This window comes from Oncorhynchus keta, chromosome 34, assembly GCF_023373465.1.
Source record: "Oncorhynchus keta strain PuntledgeMale-10-30-2019 chromosome 34, Oket_V2, whole genome shotgun sequence".
Taxonomy (NCBI): Eukaryota; Metazoa; Chordata; class Actinopteri; order Salmoniformes; family Salmonidae; genus Oncorhynchus; species Oncorhynchus keta.
The window spans coordinates 36,685,525-36,704,248 of NC_068454.1; the positions used below are offsets into that span (position 1 = coordinate 36,685,525).

Consider the following 18,724-nt stretch of genomic DNA (forward strand, 5'->3'; position numbering starts at 1 on the left):
AAGTAAACAAAGATGGTGGTGCCTTTGCCTCTGTAAAAACAAAAGTAGTTTGGTCAATTCTGTTTCCTGTCAGTTGTCTATGTATGCAATCAACTCCACTCTGGACAGTTCTGCGTTTGATTTTTGCGGAGGTTTCGCGTTATATGGGCAAGATAATATTCCTCATTGTAAACCACAACAGCTGGTCTTGGGATCTGCTCTTGATTAACTCTGCAATTATTGGCATATGGAGTGACGTCATACTCCCCCTCTGGCCCCAAGCTCTTTCAGCACGCTTTGCCCTGCTCTTTTATGATAGGCCAACACACATGAACAGGAATACATACACACGCGCGCACACAAACTTATTGAGGCTATCCAGCTGCCTGCCGGCCATCTCTCCCACTAGGAGGACCTGCTCTGTGTGATCTGAGATCTCAGGTCTGGTGTCCTGTCTCCAGCCATTCTCTTACAGCCCCATCATAATCCTTCCCATCCCAGTGCTGCTCAAACTTTCCATGATGAGAGAACCAGAGGATGCTTCCAAGATCCTCATCTCCCTCTGCGTAATGTATGGAGTTGAGTTACCAAGGCTTTGTGTTCTAAACCAGTGGTTTAAATTACTTAAGTAATACTTTAAAGTATTACTTATGTTGTTTTTTTGTGATATCTGTACTTTACTTTTTATATTTTTGACAACTTTTACTTCACTACACCCCCACCAAAGAACTACTTTTTCCGCCATATACATTTTCCCTGACAGCCAAAAGTATTTGTTACATTTCGAATGCTTTGAAGGAGAGGAAAATGGTGAAATTCACACACTTATCAAGAGAACATCCCTGGTCATCCCTACTGCCTCTGAGCTGGCGGACTCACAAAACAGAGAACATCCCTGGTCATCCCTACTGCCTCTGAGCTGGCGGACTCACTAGACAGAGAACATCCCTGGTCATCCCTACTGCCTCTGAGCTGGCGGACTCACTAAACAGAGAACATCCCTGGTCATCCCTACTGCCTCTGAGCTGGCGGACTCACTAAACAGAGAACATCCCTGGTCATCCCTACTGCCTCTGAGCTGGCGGACTCACTAAACAGAGAACATCCCTGGTCATCCCTACTGCCTCTGAGCTGGCGGACTCACTAAACAGAGAACATCCCTGGTCATCCCTACTGCCTCTGAGCTGGCGGACTCACTAAACAGAGAACATCCCTGGTCATCCCTACTGCCTCTGAGCTGGCGGACTCACTAAACAGAGAACATCCCTGGTCATCCCTACTGCCTCTGAGCTGGCGGACTCACTAAACAGAGAACATCCCTGGTCATCCCTACTGCCTCTGAGCTGGCGGACTCACTAAACAGAGAACATCCCTGGTCATCCCTACTGCCTCTGAGCTGGCGGACTCACTAAACACATGCTTTGTTTTGAAATGAGTGTTGGAGTGTGCCCCTGGCTGTCCATTAATTTAAAAAACAAGACATTTGTGCCGTCTTTTACTTTTGATACTTAAGTCAATTTTAGCAATTACATTTACTTTTGATGCGTAAGTATATTTAAAATCAAATACTTTTAGACATTTACTCAAGTAGTATTTTACTGGGTGACTTTCACTTTTACTTGAGTCATTTTCTATAAAGGCATCTTTACTTTTACTGAAGTCTAACAAATGGGTGTTTTAAAAAAAAAAAATCCACCTCTGTCCTAAACACCAGGCCTGCATATTTCACTCATTTGCATCATTGGAGTCCTTGCTGCTTAAGGGTGAAGTTAAGGCAGTGGTATACAAAGTCAGTTTGTGGGGGGAACTGCAGTGGGCTAGCCAAAAAATGGGCCCATCAGAAATTCTGGTACAAAAAAAATGGGGTCCCCGCTGAAAAAGTTAAGGATGGATTAATAACCAGGGTTAAGGATGGATTAATAACCAGGGTTAAGGATGGATTAATAACCAGGGTTAAGGATGGATTAATAACCAGGGTTAAGGATGGATTAATAACCAGGGTTAAGGATGGATTAATAACCAGGGTTAAGGATGGATTAATAACCAGGGTTAAGGATGGATTAATAACCTGGGTTAAGGATGGATTAATAACCAGGGTTAAGGATGGATTAATAACCAGGGTTAAGGATGGATTAATAACCAGGGTTAAGGATGGATTAATAACCAGGGTTAAGGATGGATTAATACCCTGGGTTAAGGATGGATTAATAACCAGGGTTAAGGATGGATTAATAACCTGGGTTAAGGATGGATTAATAACCTGGGTTAAGGATGGATTAATAACCAGGGTTAAGGATGGATTAATAACCAGGGTTAAGGATGGATTAATAACCAGGGTTAAGGATGGATTAATAACCAGGGTTAAGGATGGATTAATAACCAGGGTTAAGGATGGATTAATACCCTGGGTTAAGGATGGATTAATAACCAGGGTTAAGGATGGATTAATAACCAGGGTTAAGGATGGATTAATAACCAGGGTTAAGGATGGATTAATAACCAGGGTTAAGGATGGATTAATACCCTGGGTTAAGGATGGATTAATAACCAGGGTTAAGGATGGATTAATAACCAGGGTTAAGGATGGATTAATAACCAGGGTTAAGGATGGATTAATAACCAGGGTTAAGGATGGATTCACAACCTACATATATTAATGTGGCTCAGTAGAGTGATTATCTGCTCATATCTCTAAGTATAAAACTGTTACTCAATGTTAACGTGTTATTTTGAGAATATATAGAAAATGTCTTCCTCCTCTCTCTCTCTAATAACCCTGGTTATTAATCCCGTGGTGATGAATCCACTCTGATCCCTATCCCAAACACCCCCGTATCTACTGTTTACTTTATTGGTCTTGAGCTAATGACCCACCCTACCATCCTCCTCCCTCTCCTCCCTCTCTGCAGGATGAAAGACTCCTCCTTATTGTAATAATAACCATGGTGGCTAAAGCATGGCCTAATGTAATGCAGTGCTCTATCAGAACTCCCACGTGGGCGAACTCAGTCCATGATTTATTTAGTAATGTTCCGGCAATGTTTTTTGGGGGGGGGTTGTTTACACACCAGCGGAATTACTGCACCTCAGCCTCCCTCACTTAGCTCTCCTGGACATTTTAAGTTAACTCCATAAGGATCAAAGCCTGGATGCATGCTGTAACATTACTCAACTACGGTGGTTAGTTTATGGCGGCTGACTGAATCACCAGCATCGGGAGGTTCTGAGGCCCACCTGAGGCGGTGACATCACTCTGGCTGGCTGATTTTGGGGGTCGTAGGTCAACTCCACAGCTCGGGCCCAGTGCTGCTGACTGACTCCCTCAGCAGACCCAGTCCCTTTTTATAAGAGCTCAGCTCCAGTCCTGGCAGCACTATGCTTTTTGTTGCGCATATGGAAATACTTTCTCTCTTCCACCCTGCTCCGCTGTGTGTTCACTCTTACGGTTGTAAGATGGGTTTTTTCTCCTCCATGTCTCTTTTTAACTATCACAAAGAAACACTTTTTAAGGCTTTCGTAAATATAGGATTTATGGAAGATGATGCTATCATTGTCAAATATATACACATACAGTGCCTTGCGAAAGTATTCAGCCCCCACGCCCAATTTTTCAGTTTTTGATTTGTTAAAAAAAATTGAAATATCCAATAAATGTCGTTCCACTTCATGATTGTGTCCCACTTGTTTTTGATTATTCACAAAAATATACAGTTTTATATCTTTATGTTTGAAGCCTGAAATGTGGCAAAAGGTCGCAAAGTTCAAGGGGGCCGAATACTTTCGCAAGGCACTGTACCAGTTTGACTGTTTCCTCGTATTGTCTTACCCTAGTGTGTGACTAGATGAAATGTGCAATGAGGGAGAGGATAGGAGTTGTTTTCAGTAACGCTTTCTTCAAGAAATAAATCAGAACTAAGCAGGAGCTGCCTTCTGGTGACCTGACAAAATATTGGAAGTTAGCTTTGGACGGTGGATCGGAACGTTTGATTCACAGTTGGGCATTTTGTTTTTCGACTGTAAGAAACACAGGCACCCTCGACCTGCACACACTGTCATCGTCCTCTTTTCAAAAAGTCAGCTCAACTGATGTTGTTTTGTGTGATGCTACGGCTTTGTTTTTTTTAAATGAAGAGCACGTCCCTCGGTATTTGTAGTTGACCCTTGCTCTCTAATCAAACTGTTGCTATCCCTTAGCAACTTCCACTCCAGCGCTACATAGACAGTGATGGTCTCACCGAGTTTCCTCCCCCTCTGTGTGTCTGTCTGCAGAATAACAAGGTGCGGCGCTTTGCCTTTGAGCTGAAGATGCAGGACAAGAGCACGTACCTGCTGGCTGCCGACAGCGAGGGAGAGATGGAGGACTGGATCAGCACTCTCAACAAGATCCTCCACAGCAGCTTCGAGATCGCCATGCAGGAGAAGCGGAACGGGGACATCCACGATGGTGTGTGCTGTGTCTGTGTGTGTGTGCATGCTCACGTGGGTTCATGGGATGGGAGGTAATGAGAGATATAGACGCCATTAGATTTCCTTGTGAATTCTGTTTAAAACACCATCCACCGACAAAACCCTTAGTACAAGGATACTGTGCTTCTCATAGTGCCAGTAAAAGAAAGAAAACATCCCAGGGTTCACTGCAGTACACTTATCCGCCTGTCGGGGAAAGGAACGTGTAAATAAGGTGTACTTAGGCCTGTTCTACAGTCTGTAGTTTACAGTATGCCACAGAGAAGATGTCATTGGCCTGCACCCTTTAATCACACTCCCATGTAAATAACCCTGTTTTTGCGTATTACATTTTTTTACATTTACGTCCTTAAGCAGATTCTCTTATCCAGAGGGACTTACAGTAGCAATTAGGGTTAAGTGCATCGCTCAAGGGCACATCGGCAGATTTCACCTAGTCAGCTCGGGGTTTCGACCCAGCAACCTTTTGGTTACTTGTCCAACCTCTTAACCGCTAGGCTAGCTGCCGCTCACATTGATGGCTTAAGCACCACATGAGTGTTGTTGGCTCAGAGTAGTTTAACAACGCCTAGGAGGTAGTTCCGAGAGGACAGTGATATAAATACATAGACTAGATCCTGTACAAGCTAATGCACAGCATTAGCATTCTTGTATGTCTATGTGGCACACAATACCAGTCAATCTGAACACGGTGTTTACGCCCACACACCTCCCAGACGCCGCCTCCTCCTTGTCTGTGGTGGTGCTGTAGCTAGAGGGCCACCCAGGTTTTTAATACTCCCCTCCTGTCTGATCCCAGGCCTGAGCCAGGAGGAAAGAGCCATGTCTGCACAAAGAGCCCCGCTAATCTCAGTAACCCCTCAGCTTTTATTAATCACGCTCTCCTAGGGGGGGAAACAACCCTGGTACCTCCAGGGACTCTAGGATCTGATCTGAGGCCTGCTCTATTATCAGGGCAGTCTAAGTCACTGTTTACTCTACTTAAGTGTTGGTAGCGTGTGATTTAAGGAAGAGGTGTGGTTAATGGAGTTGTAACCTATGAAATAGTGGATTTGTTGAACCATGTGATGGCTCTGTTTCCAGTGAGTGCTCTGCTCTCTTTTCTGTTGCAGATGATGAGCTGGGAAAGGCAGATGGTTCGTTGGGGAGTATGGACAGCTTTCAGGTAGGTCCTGTCTTTTCACTAATGCCCTGCCTCAAGCATAATGGCCCTACAGGGCCTGTTCACATGAGACATAATGTAGTTGCACCATGAAATCACTTCACCATGGGAGGTAGGGAGCAGCCAGTCAGGCCTCTCAGAGGAGTGTAGCTGCCTCTACAAAAATATATTTATTTAGCTTTAACTCTGCTTGTGTTTAGATAAGCACCTCATTTAAAAAATGAAACAAAATATTCTCTATCTATGGTTAGACATACACAGACAGATGACAGCTCCCGCTGTTTGAAAAGTGGCCAAAAAAAAGGAGTGGAACCAAAATCGAACAAGTTCCTATAGAGAAAAGCTACAGTATGAGATTTCCATGGCCATTTGCTGAAGTACTCAGTGCTTGTGCAGACTTCAACGGCTGGGGTTTCCAGGAACAGCCTGGGCTCTGAGGTGGACATCTGACTGTCTCCTAGGAGCACATGTCCATGTGTCAGCCCTGAAGAACAGTCTGCCTTTCTCAAATGATAAAAGCAGTTCAATTTGAAAACCTTTCGCTTAAGGAGGTTTCAATTTCTTGTCCTCAGAGTGCAAGAGATATTGAATCGAAAATGAGGAACGAGACCAGATTGAAACTGTTCACCTTGGACCCTGACACACAGGTTAGTAACTCAAGTCTCCCAAAAGGTATTTCATAATCCCTCCCAGCTCCAAATGTTGATTCAAAATCCCTTTTTTGTATCTTTAGAAACTTGACTTCTCAGGGATTGAGCCTGATATAAAGCAGTTTGAAGAGAAGTTTGGAAAGCGCATTTTGGTGAACTGCAATGACCTGGCCTTCAACCTGCAATGCTGTGTAGCGGAGAATGAGGAGGGACCAACAACAAACGTAAGCCAGATGTCCTATTCAGAGTCCTCAATGAGTCAGTGCTAAATTTGTACAGTCCGTGTGTTATCATCGTAGTGTATAGTATCTGCTCTGGAGAATGGATTAGAGAGCGAAAGAGAGGGGTGGAGGGATCACATCTCTAGCCTATGTCATCACTGCTGTTTGTCTTTGTCAAGAGGGAGCACTGGGTTGGCATAGTAACCAGCCGAGAGCCACGGTAATGAAGGAAGGCGCTGTCTAATTGAGGGCAGTTTCCTGCTGTCACACACAGCAGGCTGTCCAGTGCCAAGAGAACATGTCAACCTGTTCAGAGAAACACAGACCTGACAGATACAGACCTGAAAGATACAGAGATAGACCTGACAGATATAGACCTGACAGATACAGACCTGACAGATACAGACCTGACAGATACAGACCTGACAGATACAGACCTGACAGATACAGACCTGACAGATACACAGATACAGACACACAGGTACAGACCTGATGGGTACAGACCTGACAGATACACAGGTACAGACCTGACAGATACACGGGTACAGACCTGACAGATACACAGGTACAGACCTGACAGATACACAGGTACAGACCTGACGGGTACAGACCTGACAGATACACAGGTACAGACCTGACAGATACACAGGTACAGACCTGACAGATACACAGGTACAAACCTGACAGGTGCAGACCTGACAGATACAGACCTGACAGGTGCAGACCTGACAGATACAGACCTGACAGGTACAGACCTGACAGATACAGACCTGACAGATACACAGGTACAGACCTGACGGACACACAGGTACAGACCTGACGGACACACAGGTACAGACCTGACGGACACACAGGTACAGACCTGACGGACACACAGGTACAGACCTGACGGATACACAGGTACAGACCTGACGGATACACAGGTACAGACCTGACGGATACACAGGTACAGACCTGACGGATACACAGGTACAGACCTGACGGATACACAGGTACAGACCTGACGGACACACAGGTACAGACCTGACGGATACACAGGTACAGACCTGACGGATACACAGGTACAGACCTGACGGACACACAGGTACAGACCTGACGGACACACAGGTACAGACCTGACGGATACACAGGTACAGACCTGACGGATACACAGGTACAGACCTGACGGACACACAGGTACAGACCTGACGGACACACAGGTACAGACCTGACGGACACACAGGTACAGACCTGACGGACACACAGGTACAGACCTGACGGACACACAGATACAGACCTGACGGACACACAGGTACAGACCTGACGGACACACAGGTACAGACCTGACGGACACACAGGTACAGACCTGACGGATACACAGGTACAGACCTGACGGATACACAGGTACAGACCTGACGGATACACAGGTACAGACCTGACAGATACACAGGTACAGACCTGACAGATACACAGGTACAGACCTGACAGATACACAGGTACAGACCTGACAGATACACAGGTACAGACCTGACAGATACAGACCTGACAGGTACAGACAGGACAGATACAGACCTGACGGACACACAGATACAGACCTGACGGACACACAGATACAGACCTGACGGACACACAGATACAGACCTGACAGATACAGACCTGACAGATACAGACCTGACAGATACAGACCTGACAGAGGTACAGACCTGACAGATACACAGGTACAGACCTGACAGATACACAGGTACAAACCTGACAGGTGCAGACCTGACAGATACAGACCTGACAGGTACAGACAGGACAGAAACAGACCTGACGGACACACAGGTACAGACCTGACAGATACACAGGTACAGACCTGACAGATACACAGGTACAGACCTGACAGATACACAGGTACAGACCTGACAGATACACAGGTACAAACCTGACAGGTGCAGACCTGACAGATACAGACCTGACAGGTACAGACAGGACAGATACAGACCTGACAGATACACAGGTACAGACCTGACAGATACACAGGTACAGACCTGACAGATACACAGGTACAGACCTGACAGATACACAGGTACAGACCTGACAGATACACAGGTACAGACCTGACAGATACACAGGTACAAACCTGACAGGTGCAGACCTGACAGATACAGACCTGACAGGTACAGACAGGACAGATACAGGCCTGACAGATACACAGGTACAGACCTGACAGATACACAGGTACAGACCTGACAGATACACAGGTACAGACCTGACAGATACACAGGTACAGACCTGACAGATACACAGGTACAGACCTGACAGATACACAGGTACAGACCTGACAGATACACAGGTACAGACCTGACAGATACACAGGTACAGACCTGACAGGTGCAGACCTGACAGATACAGACCTGACAGGTACAGACAGGACAGATACAGACCTGACGGACACACAGATACAGACCTGACGGACACACAGATACAGACCTGACGGACACACAGATACAGACCTGACAGATACAGACCTGACGACAGACACAGATACAGACCTGACAGACACACAGGTACAGACCTGACGGACACACAGTACAGACCTGACGGACACACAGGTACAGACCTGACGGACACACAGATACAGACCTGACGGAGATACAGACCTGACAGGACACAGGACAGATACAGACCTGACAGGTACACACAGGACAGATACAGACCTGACGGACACACAGATACAGACCTGACGGACACACAGATACAGACCTGACAGACACACAGATACAGACCTGACAGATACAGACCTGACAGGTACAGACAGGACAGATACAGACCTGACGGACACACAGGTACAGACCTGACGGATACAGACCTGACGAATACACAGATACAGACCTGACGGATACAGACCTGACGAATACACAGATACAGACCTGACAGACACACAGGTATAGACCTGACGGACACACAGGTACAGACCTGACGGACACACAGGTACAGACCTGACGGACACACAGGTACAGACCTGACGGATACACAAGTACAGACCTGACGGATACACAAGTACAGACCTGACGGATACACAAGTACAGACCTGACGGATACACAGGTACAGACCTGACGGATACAGACCTGACGAATACACAGATACAGACCTGACGGACACACAGGTACAGACCTGACGGATACAGAAACTTGGCATAATGACACTGTCAGTCCCTTGTCCAACCTTCTGGCTCACTATGTCATCAGTGCTCATCTATAAATGGCGTAGACTAGACTGGAGCCTCATTCTCAGACTCTACTGTTTAAACTTGCTTCATTTTGCAGGTGGAGCCATTCTACGTGACCTTGTCGCTGTTTGACATCCAGAACAGCAGGAAGATCTCGTCGGACTTCTACGTGGACCTGAATCACCCGTCCGTCAGACAGCTAGTGCCCAACCCCAGCAGCCCGTACATGAACGGGGGAGGGGATGCTCTGCCGGGGGCGCAGAGGGGGGTCCACGGCCTGCCCGAGGGGGCCATGCAGTACCCCAGACAGGTGAAGAGATATTAGAGACACTAATCTCTATACAATCCTTTGAGCTATTAATCTCTCAATATGACAATGTGGTTTTCGAGGTTCACTCATATCTGTCATGACTTGGTTTTCTGTCTCCACAGGGAGTGTTCTCTGTAACGTGTCCACACCCAGATATCTTTCTGGTGGCTCGCATTGAGAAGGTCCTGCAGGGGGGAATCACACACTGTGCTGAGCCCTACATGAAAAGCTCAGACTCCACCAAGGTACGCTCTGTACCAGGCCTCAGCATCACAAAACGCAACAGTCAATTCCCCCACGCTCAGCAGATTTCATTTGATTATTCCACACATAACAAATGAGAGAATCATCCATGTCATAAGTGCTGGCTGGTTACAACAACACTCCACAAGCATTGGTTTTGGCTACACAAATCTGGTTACGTGCTGTTAAAGGGGGTACAACGAGCAGTAATGGGATCCTAGAGAGAGAATCTGAAATGCATTAGGGACCATTTTCAAGGTGCGTGTGTTTGTGCACGCTTGCGTATGTGTTTGTGCACGCTTGCGTATGTGTTTGTGTGTCCGTGCCTGTTTGTGGAGATTGGCCGGCCTCAGAGCTATGAGATATGCTGGAGATATGCTGGAGTGCTGACCATCACCTCTGTCTGTGTTGTCAGACCAGCGTGGTTTCACTTACACACGGTTCCTCTTTCCCACCAGGTGGCACAGAAGGTCCTGAAAAATGCCAAATTGGCCTGCAGCCGTTTGGGCCAGTACAGGATGCCTTTTGGATGGGCCGCCAGGTATTATTCGGTTACTAACCTGAACTGATGTTTATAGTAAGAGATTATTGACAGATGTTTTACCTTTTGGAATATGTTTTCATCAGTAGAGAAATTTGACAATATGTAAGCAACGTCTACTGAATAAGGCATCGCTTTGAAAGGATAGAGTACAAAATGTCTAGATTAAATGAAAAAGACTTGTAGAAAAACAAAAAAACATAGCATTTATTCCCAGGCACAGTAAAGGGTAGGGAGTTTCATATGTCTGTTTTTCCCTTTTTGGCACTGGTGAATGTATCACTCTTCAATGAATTGTGGAAAAGCTCAGTACCCATGGTGTCTGGAAAGAGAATAAAGGTGTCACAGGATACCAGACCAGGGGGAAAAACCCTGACAGGAACATCAGCAGATCTTTGTCCAGAGACCTACTGGAAACCGACCTGGGTTTTAATGATTCTCATCTCTCCTTCCCTGCAGGACTCTGTTCAAAGATGCATCGGGGACGCTGGATAAAAGTGCCCGTTTCTCCGCCATCTACAGACAGGACAGCAACAAGCTGTCCAACGACGACATGTTCAAACTGCTGGCTGACTTCAGAAAGTTAGTAACTCTCCTGTCTGCAGTTAATGGAATTGAAAATGTAGTTAATTGTTGAAGTACTATATCTTACAGAAATGTTGAATTTGGATTATTCTTGCTTATTCCGAATGATTACAGTGGGTATTTCTTAAGCTGAATCCCATATGGCGGTTTGTTGGCTAAAGAGACTAGATGGTCAGAGATTCTCATTCACAATGAAAGCCTGTACCCCAGATGTTTTCCCACCTTTACAAATATTTGGTTTCTCCTCTTTGGTTCTGTCTGTTCACAGGGTAGTTTCCAGGCGGCTAGCCTGTTTTCCATCAGGTCCTCCTAGGTAGATGATAACAAAGGCATTCACCGCTGCTTATTTTTACTTCTCCTCCCTAGGCCAGAGAAGATGGCCAAGCTCCCTGTCATCTTAGGAAACCTAGACGTTACCATTGACAATGTTGCCCCTGACTTGACAAGTAAGCCCTCCAAACTCAGCTCACACTGGGAACATGAAAGATGAAAGCTGTTTCTCTTCACGTCAGATTGGTCTGATTGGTCTATCGGCTGTTTATTTGACTCCCCCCGTCTGTTCTGTGTCTGCATGTACATAGGTTGTGTTACCTCATCCTACATTCCTGTGAAGACTTTTGAGAGCAGTGAGAAGACGAACATCTTCTTTGAAGTGGAGGAGTTTGTTCCCTGCATAGCCAAGTGCTCCCAGCCGTTCACCATCTACAACAATCACCTCTATGTCTACCCCAGGCACCTGAAGTACGACAGCCAAAAATCCTTCACAAAGGTATAGTCACAAACATTGACCCTACAATTCTGTTTGATCAAATGATGTATACTGTACATTTACGTGGATTTCAAATCATGAACCGTATTTTGACGCAGTCTGTACACTGATGTGGTAAACTCCACTATTTGCTATTGCATTTCATATGACTGCAAAGTAGTGGTAAGGTATTTTTAACTTGTCCAACTTTCTCTAACTGAGAGAGAAACTTTGCTCTAGACAGTTACAGCAGAAATGTGTTCCCGTCAGCATCTTCAAGTAGGTCAGCTTTGTTCTGTCTGTCTCCTCTCTCTCCCTTCAGGCTAGAAACATAGCTGTCTGCATCGAGTTCAAGGACTCGGATGAGGAGGAGGCTGTTTCGCTCAAGGTAAGCTCCTAGTCATGTGACTCCTTCTGGCAGAGTTCCTGAAGCCACAGTGTCATTTGGTAGCAGAAGAACTGCATGCTACTTAGGGGAGTGAACATGCTGTTGTTATTACCCACAGTGCATCTATGGTCGACCAGGAGGTCCCCTGTTTACCAAAAATGCATTTGCTGCAGTATTACATCACCAGCACAGCCCAGAGTTTTATGATGAGGTACGTTGTTATAACAAGCCAACCTGGCCATCTTTATACAGAGCGCTCCAGTCATGATTAGTGAGCAGGCGAAGCAGTGGCAGCATGTAATGCTTGCTAACTCATAAGGTGTATATTTTTGTTCCTGTCCCTCAGTTTAAGATGGAGCTTCCCACCCAGCTCAATGAGAAGCACCATCTGCTGTTCACCTTCTTCCACGTCAGCTGTGACAGCAACAGCAAGGCCAGCACCAAGAAGAGAGACGTGGTGGAGACACAAGGTATTTTTTTATTTTATTTCACCTTTATTTAACCGGGTAGGCCAGTTGAGAACAAGTTCTCATTTACAACTGCGGCCTGGCCAAGATAAAGCAAAGCAGTATGACCAAAAACAACAGCAACAACAGAGTTACACATAAACAAGCGTACAGTCAATAACACAAAAGAAGAGAAACATTTAAAAATCTATGTACAGTGTGTGCAAATGTAGTAGAGGAGGTAAGGCAAAAAATAGGCCATGGAGGCGAAATAATTACAATTTAGCATTAACACTGGAATGATGTGCAGATGGTGATGTACAAGTAGAGATACTGGGGTGCAAAAGAGCAAGAGGATAAGTAACAATATAGGGATGAGGTAGTTGGGTGTGCTATTTACAGATTGGCTGTGTACAGGTACAGTGATTGGTAAGTAGCTCTGACAGCTGATGCTTAAAGTTAGAGAGGGAGATATAAGACTTCAGCTTCAGTAATTTTTGCAATTCGTACCAGTCATTGGCAGCAGAGAACTGGAAGGAAAGGCGGCCAAAGGAGGTGTTGGCTTTGGGGGTGACCAGTGAAATATACCTGCTGGAGCGTGTGCTACGGGTGGGTGTTGCTATGGTGACCAGTGAGCTGCGATAAGGCGGGGCTTTACCTAGCATAGACTTATAGATGACCTGGAGCCAGTGGGTTTGGCGATGAATATGTAGCGAGGGCCAGTCAACAAGAGCATAAAGGTCGCAGTGGTGGCTGGTATATGGGGGTTTGGTGACAAAACGGAAGGCACTGTGATAGACTACATTCAGTTTGCAGGTAGACACCAGACCCAGGGTTGCAAAATTCTGTGAATTTTCAATAAATTCCCTGTTTGTTTTTTTTTTCTTCAGAAATCCTGGTTGGAGCATTCCAGATTTCCTACTTAATCCCTCCTGATTTCAGGCAATCCTCCAATCGGGACTGACATTTTTCAAACCTACCTAGGATACAGCCCTCAAGGCCTAGATCCAGTGTTAAGCCATGCAGATTCATTGTATCCACCCTATTTCTTTCCATTGCCCTCCCCAGTATAACGATTTGTGTCTGTGCTAGTTTCCATTCTTCCCTATTCTCCCAGTGCTGAGTCACTGTTGGGCGTGACCATAGAGATCCTAGTAAATGAATTAGTATTCTAATTCCTAATTCTATGGGTATGACACCGTCTGTGAGCAGACTGACAGTCCTGTCTCTTGTCCTTGTCTCTCCCCAGTGGGTTACGCCTGGCTGCCTCTGCTGAAGGATGGCAGGGTGATCATGAATGAGAGTCACGTCCCTGTGGCTGCCAACCTGCCCGCTGGCTACCTCAGCTGTCAGGAGGGTGTCAGCAAGGTAGCGCTCCCTTCACTCCCACTGACACACACACTGTGGCTTCCTTCTCCCTTTCCGTGGCTCCTTTCCTTTTTATTTTATTTTATTGAACTAGGCAAGTCAGTTAAGAACCAATTCTTATTTACAATGACGACCTAGGAACAGTGGGTTAACAGCCTTGTACCAGGGCAGATTTTTACCTTGTCAGCTCGGGGATTCGATCTAGCAACCTTTCGGGTTACTGGCCCTACGCTCTAACCACTTGGCTACCTGCCGCCCCGTCCTTCATCACCACTAGACTGAAAGAACATAATGGGTTTAAAGCAATCGGATTTAAACCTATCCAGTCGTTTTAGATCAGTAAAATCTAACCTATTTTGGCCGTGAAAGAAAGTAGAGCCGTGAGCGAGCCACAGACTTAACCTTTGTGTGGTAGTGCCCTGCCTGTAAATTAGAGTTGGCACTGTGGGGATTACTTGTTGTCTGCCTCAAGGTTGTGTGAGATGTAATTATCCAATCAGGGAAGGTGAAAGCGTACAACAGTGTGACTAAACAATATTAAGCTAATTGCATGAGAATATATGGCTGAATTACTTACTGATGTGAGTTTCAACTTAATGTTGAGCTTTAGATCTGTTCTCAGCGTTGTTTTGGATCAACTTACGGTAAACTTAAATGTCTTTCATTTTGTATAAGTTTCTGCAACTACCTCCCCTTAACAAGCAACGTTTTAAGTATGTCCTACCCTCTTGTGGCATTGCGACAGTGACTCCTATCACGGAGTGCCGTTTTAAATACATCACCAATACATGTAGCGTGATCCAGTACATAACCAATGATAACCACTGTCGTAGTTTTTCTGATTAAAATATGTCCTATGTCTCACGCAGCAGCATCCTGAAATCAAATGGGTGGATGGAGGGAAGCCTTTGTTCAAGGTGTCCACTCACCTCGTCTCCACGGTGTACACTCAGGTTGGTATCGTTTCACACATAAGCTCAGGGACACAACTGACCCAGGATTCTTAAAGGCTTGTTCTCCACTGTCTTTTCTAGAAATCTTGTGTTCTAACATCTCTCCCCTTTTTCTTTCCTCTGTAGGATCAACATTTGCACAATTTCTTTGCCCACTGTCAGAGCACAGAGTCTGCAGCCCAGGTGGCAGCAGGAGAGCTGGTCAAGTATCTGAAGGTAAAGCAGCAACCGTGGCACCTCTGGGTCTGACAGAAATGACACTTGTCACATCTCTCTCCCCAACACCTGTCACCAATCACTCTGATTTCCTCAGGATATTTAGAAATCTGTGCTTGTTTCCTCAGGCCGGGGTGGGACAATGCTAACATGACCCTAGGGTCTAATCCACGGGCGCTCTCTCCATTGTCCCCCTGTGGACATCGACATTTTCAGATGCATCTCTGGGGTGCTCATGTAAACACACTAGTCCACAGCACGCAAACAATGGCAAGAAGGTCACACAAGATCAGGATTTAGCAGAGAGCATTTCACTGGCAGGTTGCCAAATTATTTGGCTGGCTTTGGCTGGCTTTGGCTGTGTTAGCAGCCCCTACAAATGTAGGCTCTTAATTTGATCACCTTGTTGCAGGGGAACTTTGTGTATTTGGGGTTTAAAAAGGCTTATTTTTTTCATTTCCACTTTGACATTTTCCACTTGATCTTCTGTTATAAAAAAATGTATCAACCCCTACAAAAATGACCATTAATTATAATCCACATATTTCACATTTCCTGTTGCCACAGGATTATTTTCCTGCTGTAGCAAACTGGGTCAAATTAAGATCCTAAATAGCCAGTGATGCACCAGTGCCCCGCTCTGCCTCATTCCAGGATAGACGTGTTTGTGTGTGTGATTAACACATGCTTATTCTCAGGTGTGTCCTGTTATTCTGTGCGACTTCCGTTTCCTCTTACGCAAGCTTGTGTTTTTTTTTCTTTTTTCGCCTCTTTTGGATGTGGGATGGAACTTTCACCCCCCCATAGACTCCCGAGACTGATTAGAGCCAGGATGGGAGGGAATGTTTACAGTACGCCACCAAGCATTTACATTGAAGCTGATTCTTGTTCTCATGTAGCCTTGTTTTATCTCCCACTCAGAATAGTTTTATCGATTTTTAAGTCAATTCTGATCATGCAGTTAACCCTGTCTAGATGTTTGATGTGCTTGTGGATGATATTCTGCAGGTTCAGCGTTTTGGCTAGGAGGGGAGCACAGAAAAACACAATGCCTTGAGCATCTTATTTACTGCATTCTCCTTCCCCCCCCCAAACCCACCTCAGAGTCTTCATGCTATGGAAAGTCACGTGATGGTTAAGTTCCTGCCCACCACTCTCAACCAGCTGTTCCGGGTGTTGACAAGTGCCACCCATGAGGAGGTGGCCGTCAACGTCACCAGGTCAGTAGTCTGGCTCCCAAATGGCACCCTATTCCCTAGTGCAATACATTTAGTGCAATACATGGGGAATAGGCTGCCCTAGTGTATTCCCTAGTGCAATACACTTGACTAGGGCCCATAGGGAAGCTATATGGGGAATAGGCTGCCCTAGTGTATTCCCTAGTGCAATACATCTAGTGCAATCCACTTGACTAGGGCCCATAGGGAAGCTATATGGGGAATAGGCTGCCCTAGTGTATTCCCTAGTGCAATACATCTAGTGCAATCCACTTGACTAGGGTCCATAGGGAAGCTATATGGGGAATAGGCTGCCCTAGTGTATTCCCTAGTGCAATACATCTAGTGCAATACACTTGACTAGGGCCCATAGGGAAGCTATATGAGGAATAGGCTGCCCTAGTGTATTCCCTAGTGCAATACATCTAGTGCAATCCACTTGACTAGGGCCCATAGGGAAGCTATATGAGGAATAGGCTGCCCTAGTGTATTCCCTAGTGCAATACATCTAGTGCAATACACTTGACTAGGGCCCATAGGGAAGCTATATGAGGAATAGGCTGCCTAGTGTATTCCCTAGTGCAATACATCTAGTGCAATCCACTTGACTAGGGCCCATAGGGAAGCTATATGAGGAATAGGCTGCCCTAGTGTATTCCCTAGTGCAATACATCTAGTGCAATCCACTTGACTAGGGTCCATAGGGAAGCTATATGGGGAATAGGCTGCCCTAGTGTATTCCCTAGTGCAATACATCTAGTGCAATCCACTTGACTAGGGTCCATAGGGAAGCTATATGGGGAATAGGCTGCCTAGTGTATTCCCTAGTGCAATACATCTAGTGCAATCCACTTGACTAGGGTCCATAGGGAAGCTATATGGGGAATAGGCTGCCCTAGTGTATTCCCTAGTGCAATACATCTAGTGCAATCCACTTGACTAGGGCCCATAGGGAAGCTATATGGGGAATAGGCTGCCCTAGTGTATTCCCTAGTGCAATACATCTAGTGCAATCCACTTGACTAGGGTCCATAGGGAAGCTATATGGGGAATAGGCTGCCCTAGTGTATTCCCTAGTGCAATACATCTAGTGCAATCCACTTGACTAGGGTCCATAGGGAAGCTATATGGGGAATAGGCTGCCCTAGTGTATTCCCTAGTGCAATACATCTAGTGCAATCCACTTGACTAGGGCCCATAGGGAAGCTATATGGGGAATAGGCTGCCCTAGTGTATTCCCTAGTGCAATACATCTAGTGCAATCCACTTGACTAAGGCCCATAGGGAAGCTATATGGGGAATAGGCTGCGTTATGGACTATGAGTATTGAGACATAAACCACAAACATGTTATTATTGCACAACTCTTACACATGCTTTTTTGCCCTGTTCAGAGTCATGATTCACATTGTTGCCCAGTGCCACGAAGAGGGGTTGGAGCACTACCTACGATCATATGTCAAGGTAATCGTCATACTGGTCCATTTATCATATGGCACATTTTCTTTTGCTGTGTTTCTAGAAAAGCTTTCATATTTTATTTTCTGTCTCTTTCCTGGTTCAGTATGTGTTTAAGACCGAGCCATACACAGCCACTACCACGAGAACAGTACATGAGGAGCTGGCCAAAGCCATGACTGCAATTCTAAAGCCTTCCACAGACTTCCTCACCAGCAACAAGTTGCTCAAGGTAATAGATAGCACAGCATCCGTGTGGAAAAGGAGTCTATGGACATTTGCATCAGGTTTCATGTTGGCATTGATTTGTATTTGTTTCCGTATTTCTGTTTCGTAGTACTCCTGGTATTTCTTTGAAGCCTTAGTAAAGTCCATGGCCCAGTACTTGATTGAGAGCAGTAAAGTCAAGGTAAGTCTGATGTGACACTTTACTAAGCCAACTAAGTCTTCATTTTTCTTTTTATAGAAATGTCAGCTTATCAGTGATAGCTCCTAACATGCACAGCCATGTGGGCTGCTACATTCCTCCCGCAGAATAAAGCACAGCCATAACTAACCACCGCCTCAATGCTACCCACAGCA

At 45.7% G+C, this 18,724-nt stretch overlaps 1 protein-coding gene across 9 annotated transcripts in view; it reads left to right on the forward strand.

The window, feature by feature from the left end:
• LOC118367029 (dedicator of cytokinesis protein 9-like) overlaps positions 1 to 18,724 on the forward strand; it is a 120,656-nt gene that overhangs the window by 82,966 nt on the left and 18,966 nt on the right. For 5 of the 9 annotated variants that reach the window (XM_035749985.2, XM_052493773.1, XM_052493769.1 and 2 more), the window contains exons 8-27: positions 4,249 to 4,423; positions 5,559 to 5,611; positions 6,181 to 6,255; positions 6,342 to 6,482; positions 9,768 to 9,980; positions 10,103 to 10,225; positions 10,682 to 10,764; positions 11,224 to 11,346; positions 11,716 to 11,795; positions 11,931 to 12,118; positions 12,420 to 12,485; positions 12,604 to 12,696; positions 12,832 to 12,955; positions 14,181 to 14,299; positions 15,172 to 15,252; positions 15,379 to 15,468; positions 16,573 to 16,688; positions 18,079 to 18,148; positions 18,249 to 18,374; positions 18,480 to 18,551. In XM_035749985.2, the coding sequence (XP_035605878.1) occupies positions 4,249 to 4,423; positions 5,559 to 5,611; positions 6,181 to 6,255; positions 6,342 to 6,482; positions 9,768 to 9,980; positions 10,103 to 10,225; positions 10,682 to 10,764; positions 11,224 to 11,346; positions 11,716 to 11,795; positions 11,931 to 12,118; positions 12,420 to 12,485; positions 12,604 to 12,696; positions 12,832 to 12,955; positions 14,181 to 14,299; positions 15,172 to 15,252; positions 15,379 to 15,468; positions 16,573 to 16,688; positions 18,079 to 18,148; positions 18,249 to 18,374; positions 18,480 to 18,551 (2,211 nt within the window). Of the gene's footprint in view, positions 1 to 4,248; positions 4,424 to 5,558; positions 5,612 to 6,180; positions 6,256 to 6,341; positions 6,483 to 9,767; positions 9,981 to 10,102; positions 10,226 to 10,681; positions 10,765 to 11,223; positions 11,347 to 11,715; positions 11,796 to 11,930; positions 12,119 to 12,419; positions 12,486 to 12,603; positions 12,697 to 12,831; positions 12,956 to 14,180; positions 14,300 to 15,168; positions 15,253 to 15,378; positions 15,469 to 16,572; positions 16,689 to 18,078; positions 18,149 to 18,248; positions 18,375 to 18,479; positions 18,552 to 18,724 lie in introns of all 9 variants that reach the window. The other 4 variants (XM_035749987.2, XM_052493772.1, XM_035749980.2 and 1 more) reach the window with 1 other exon arrangement.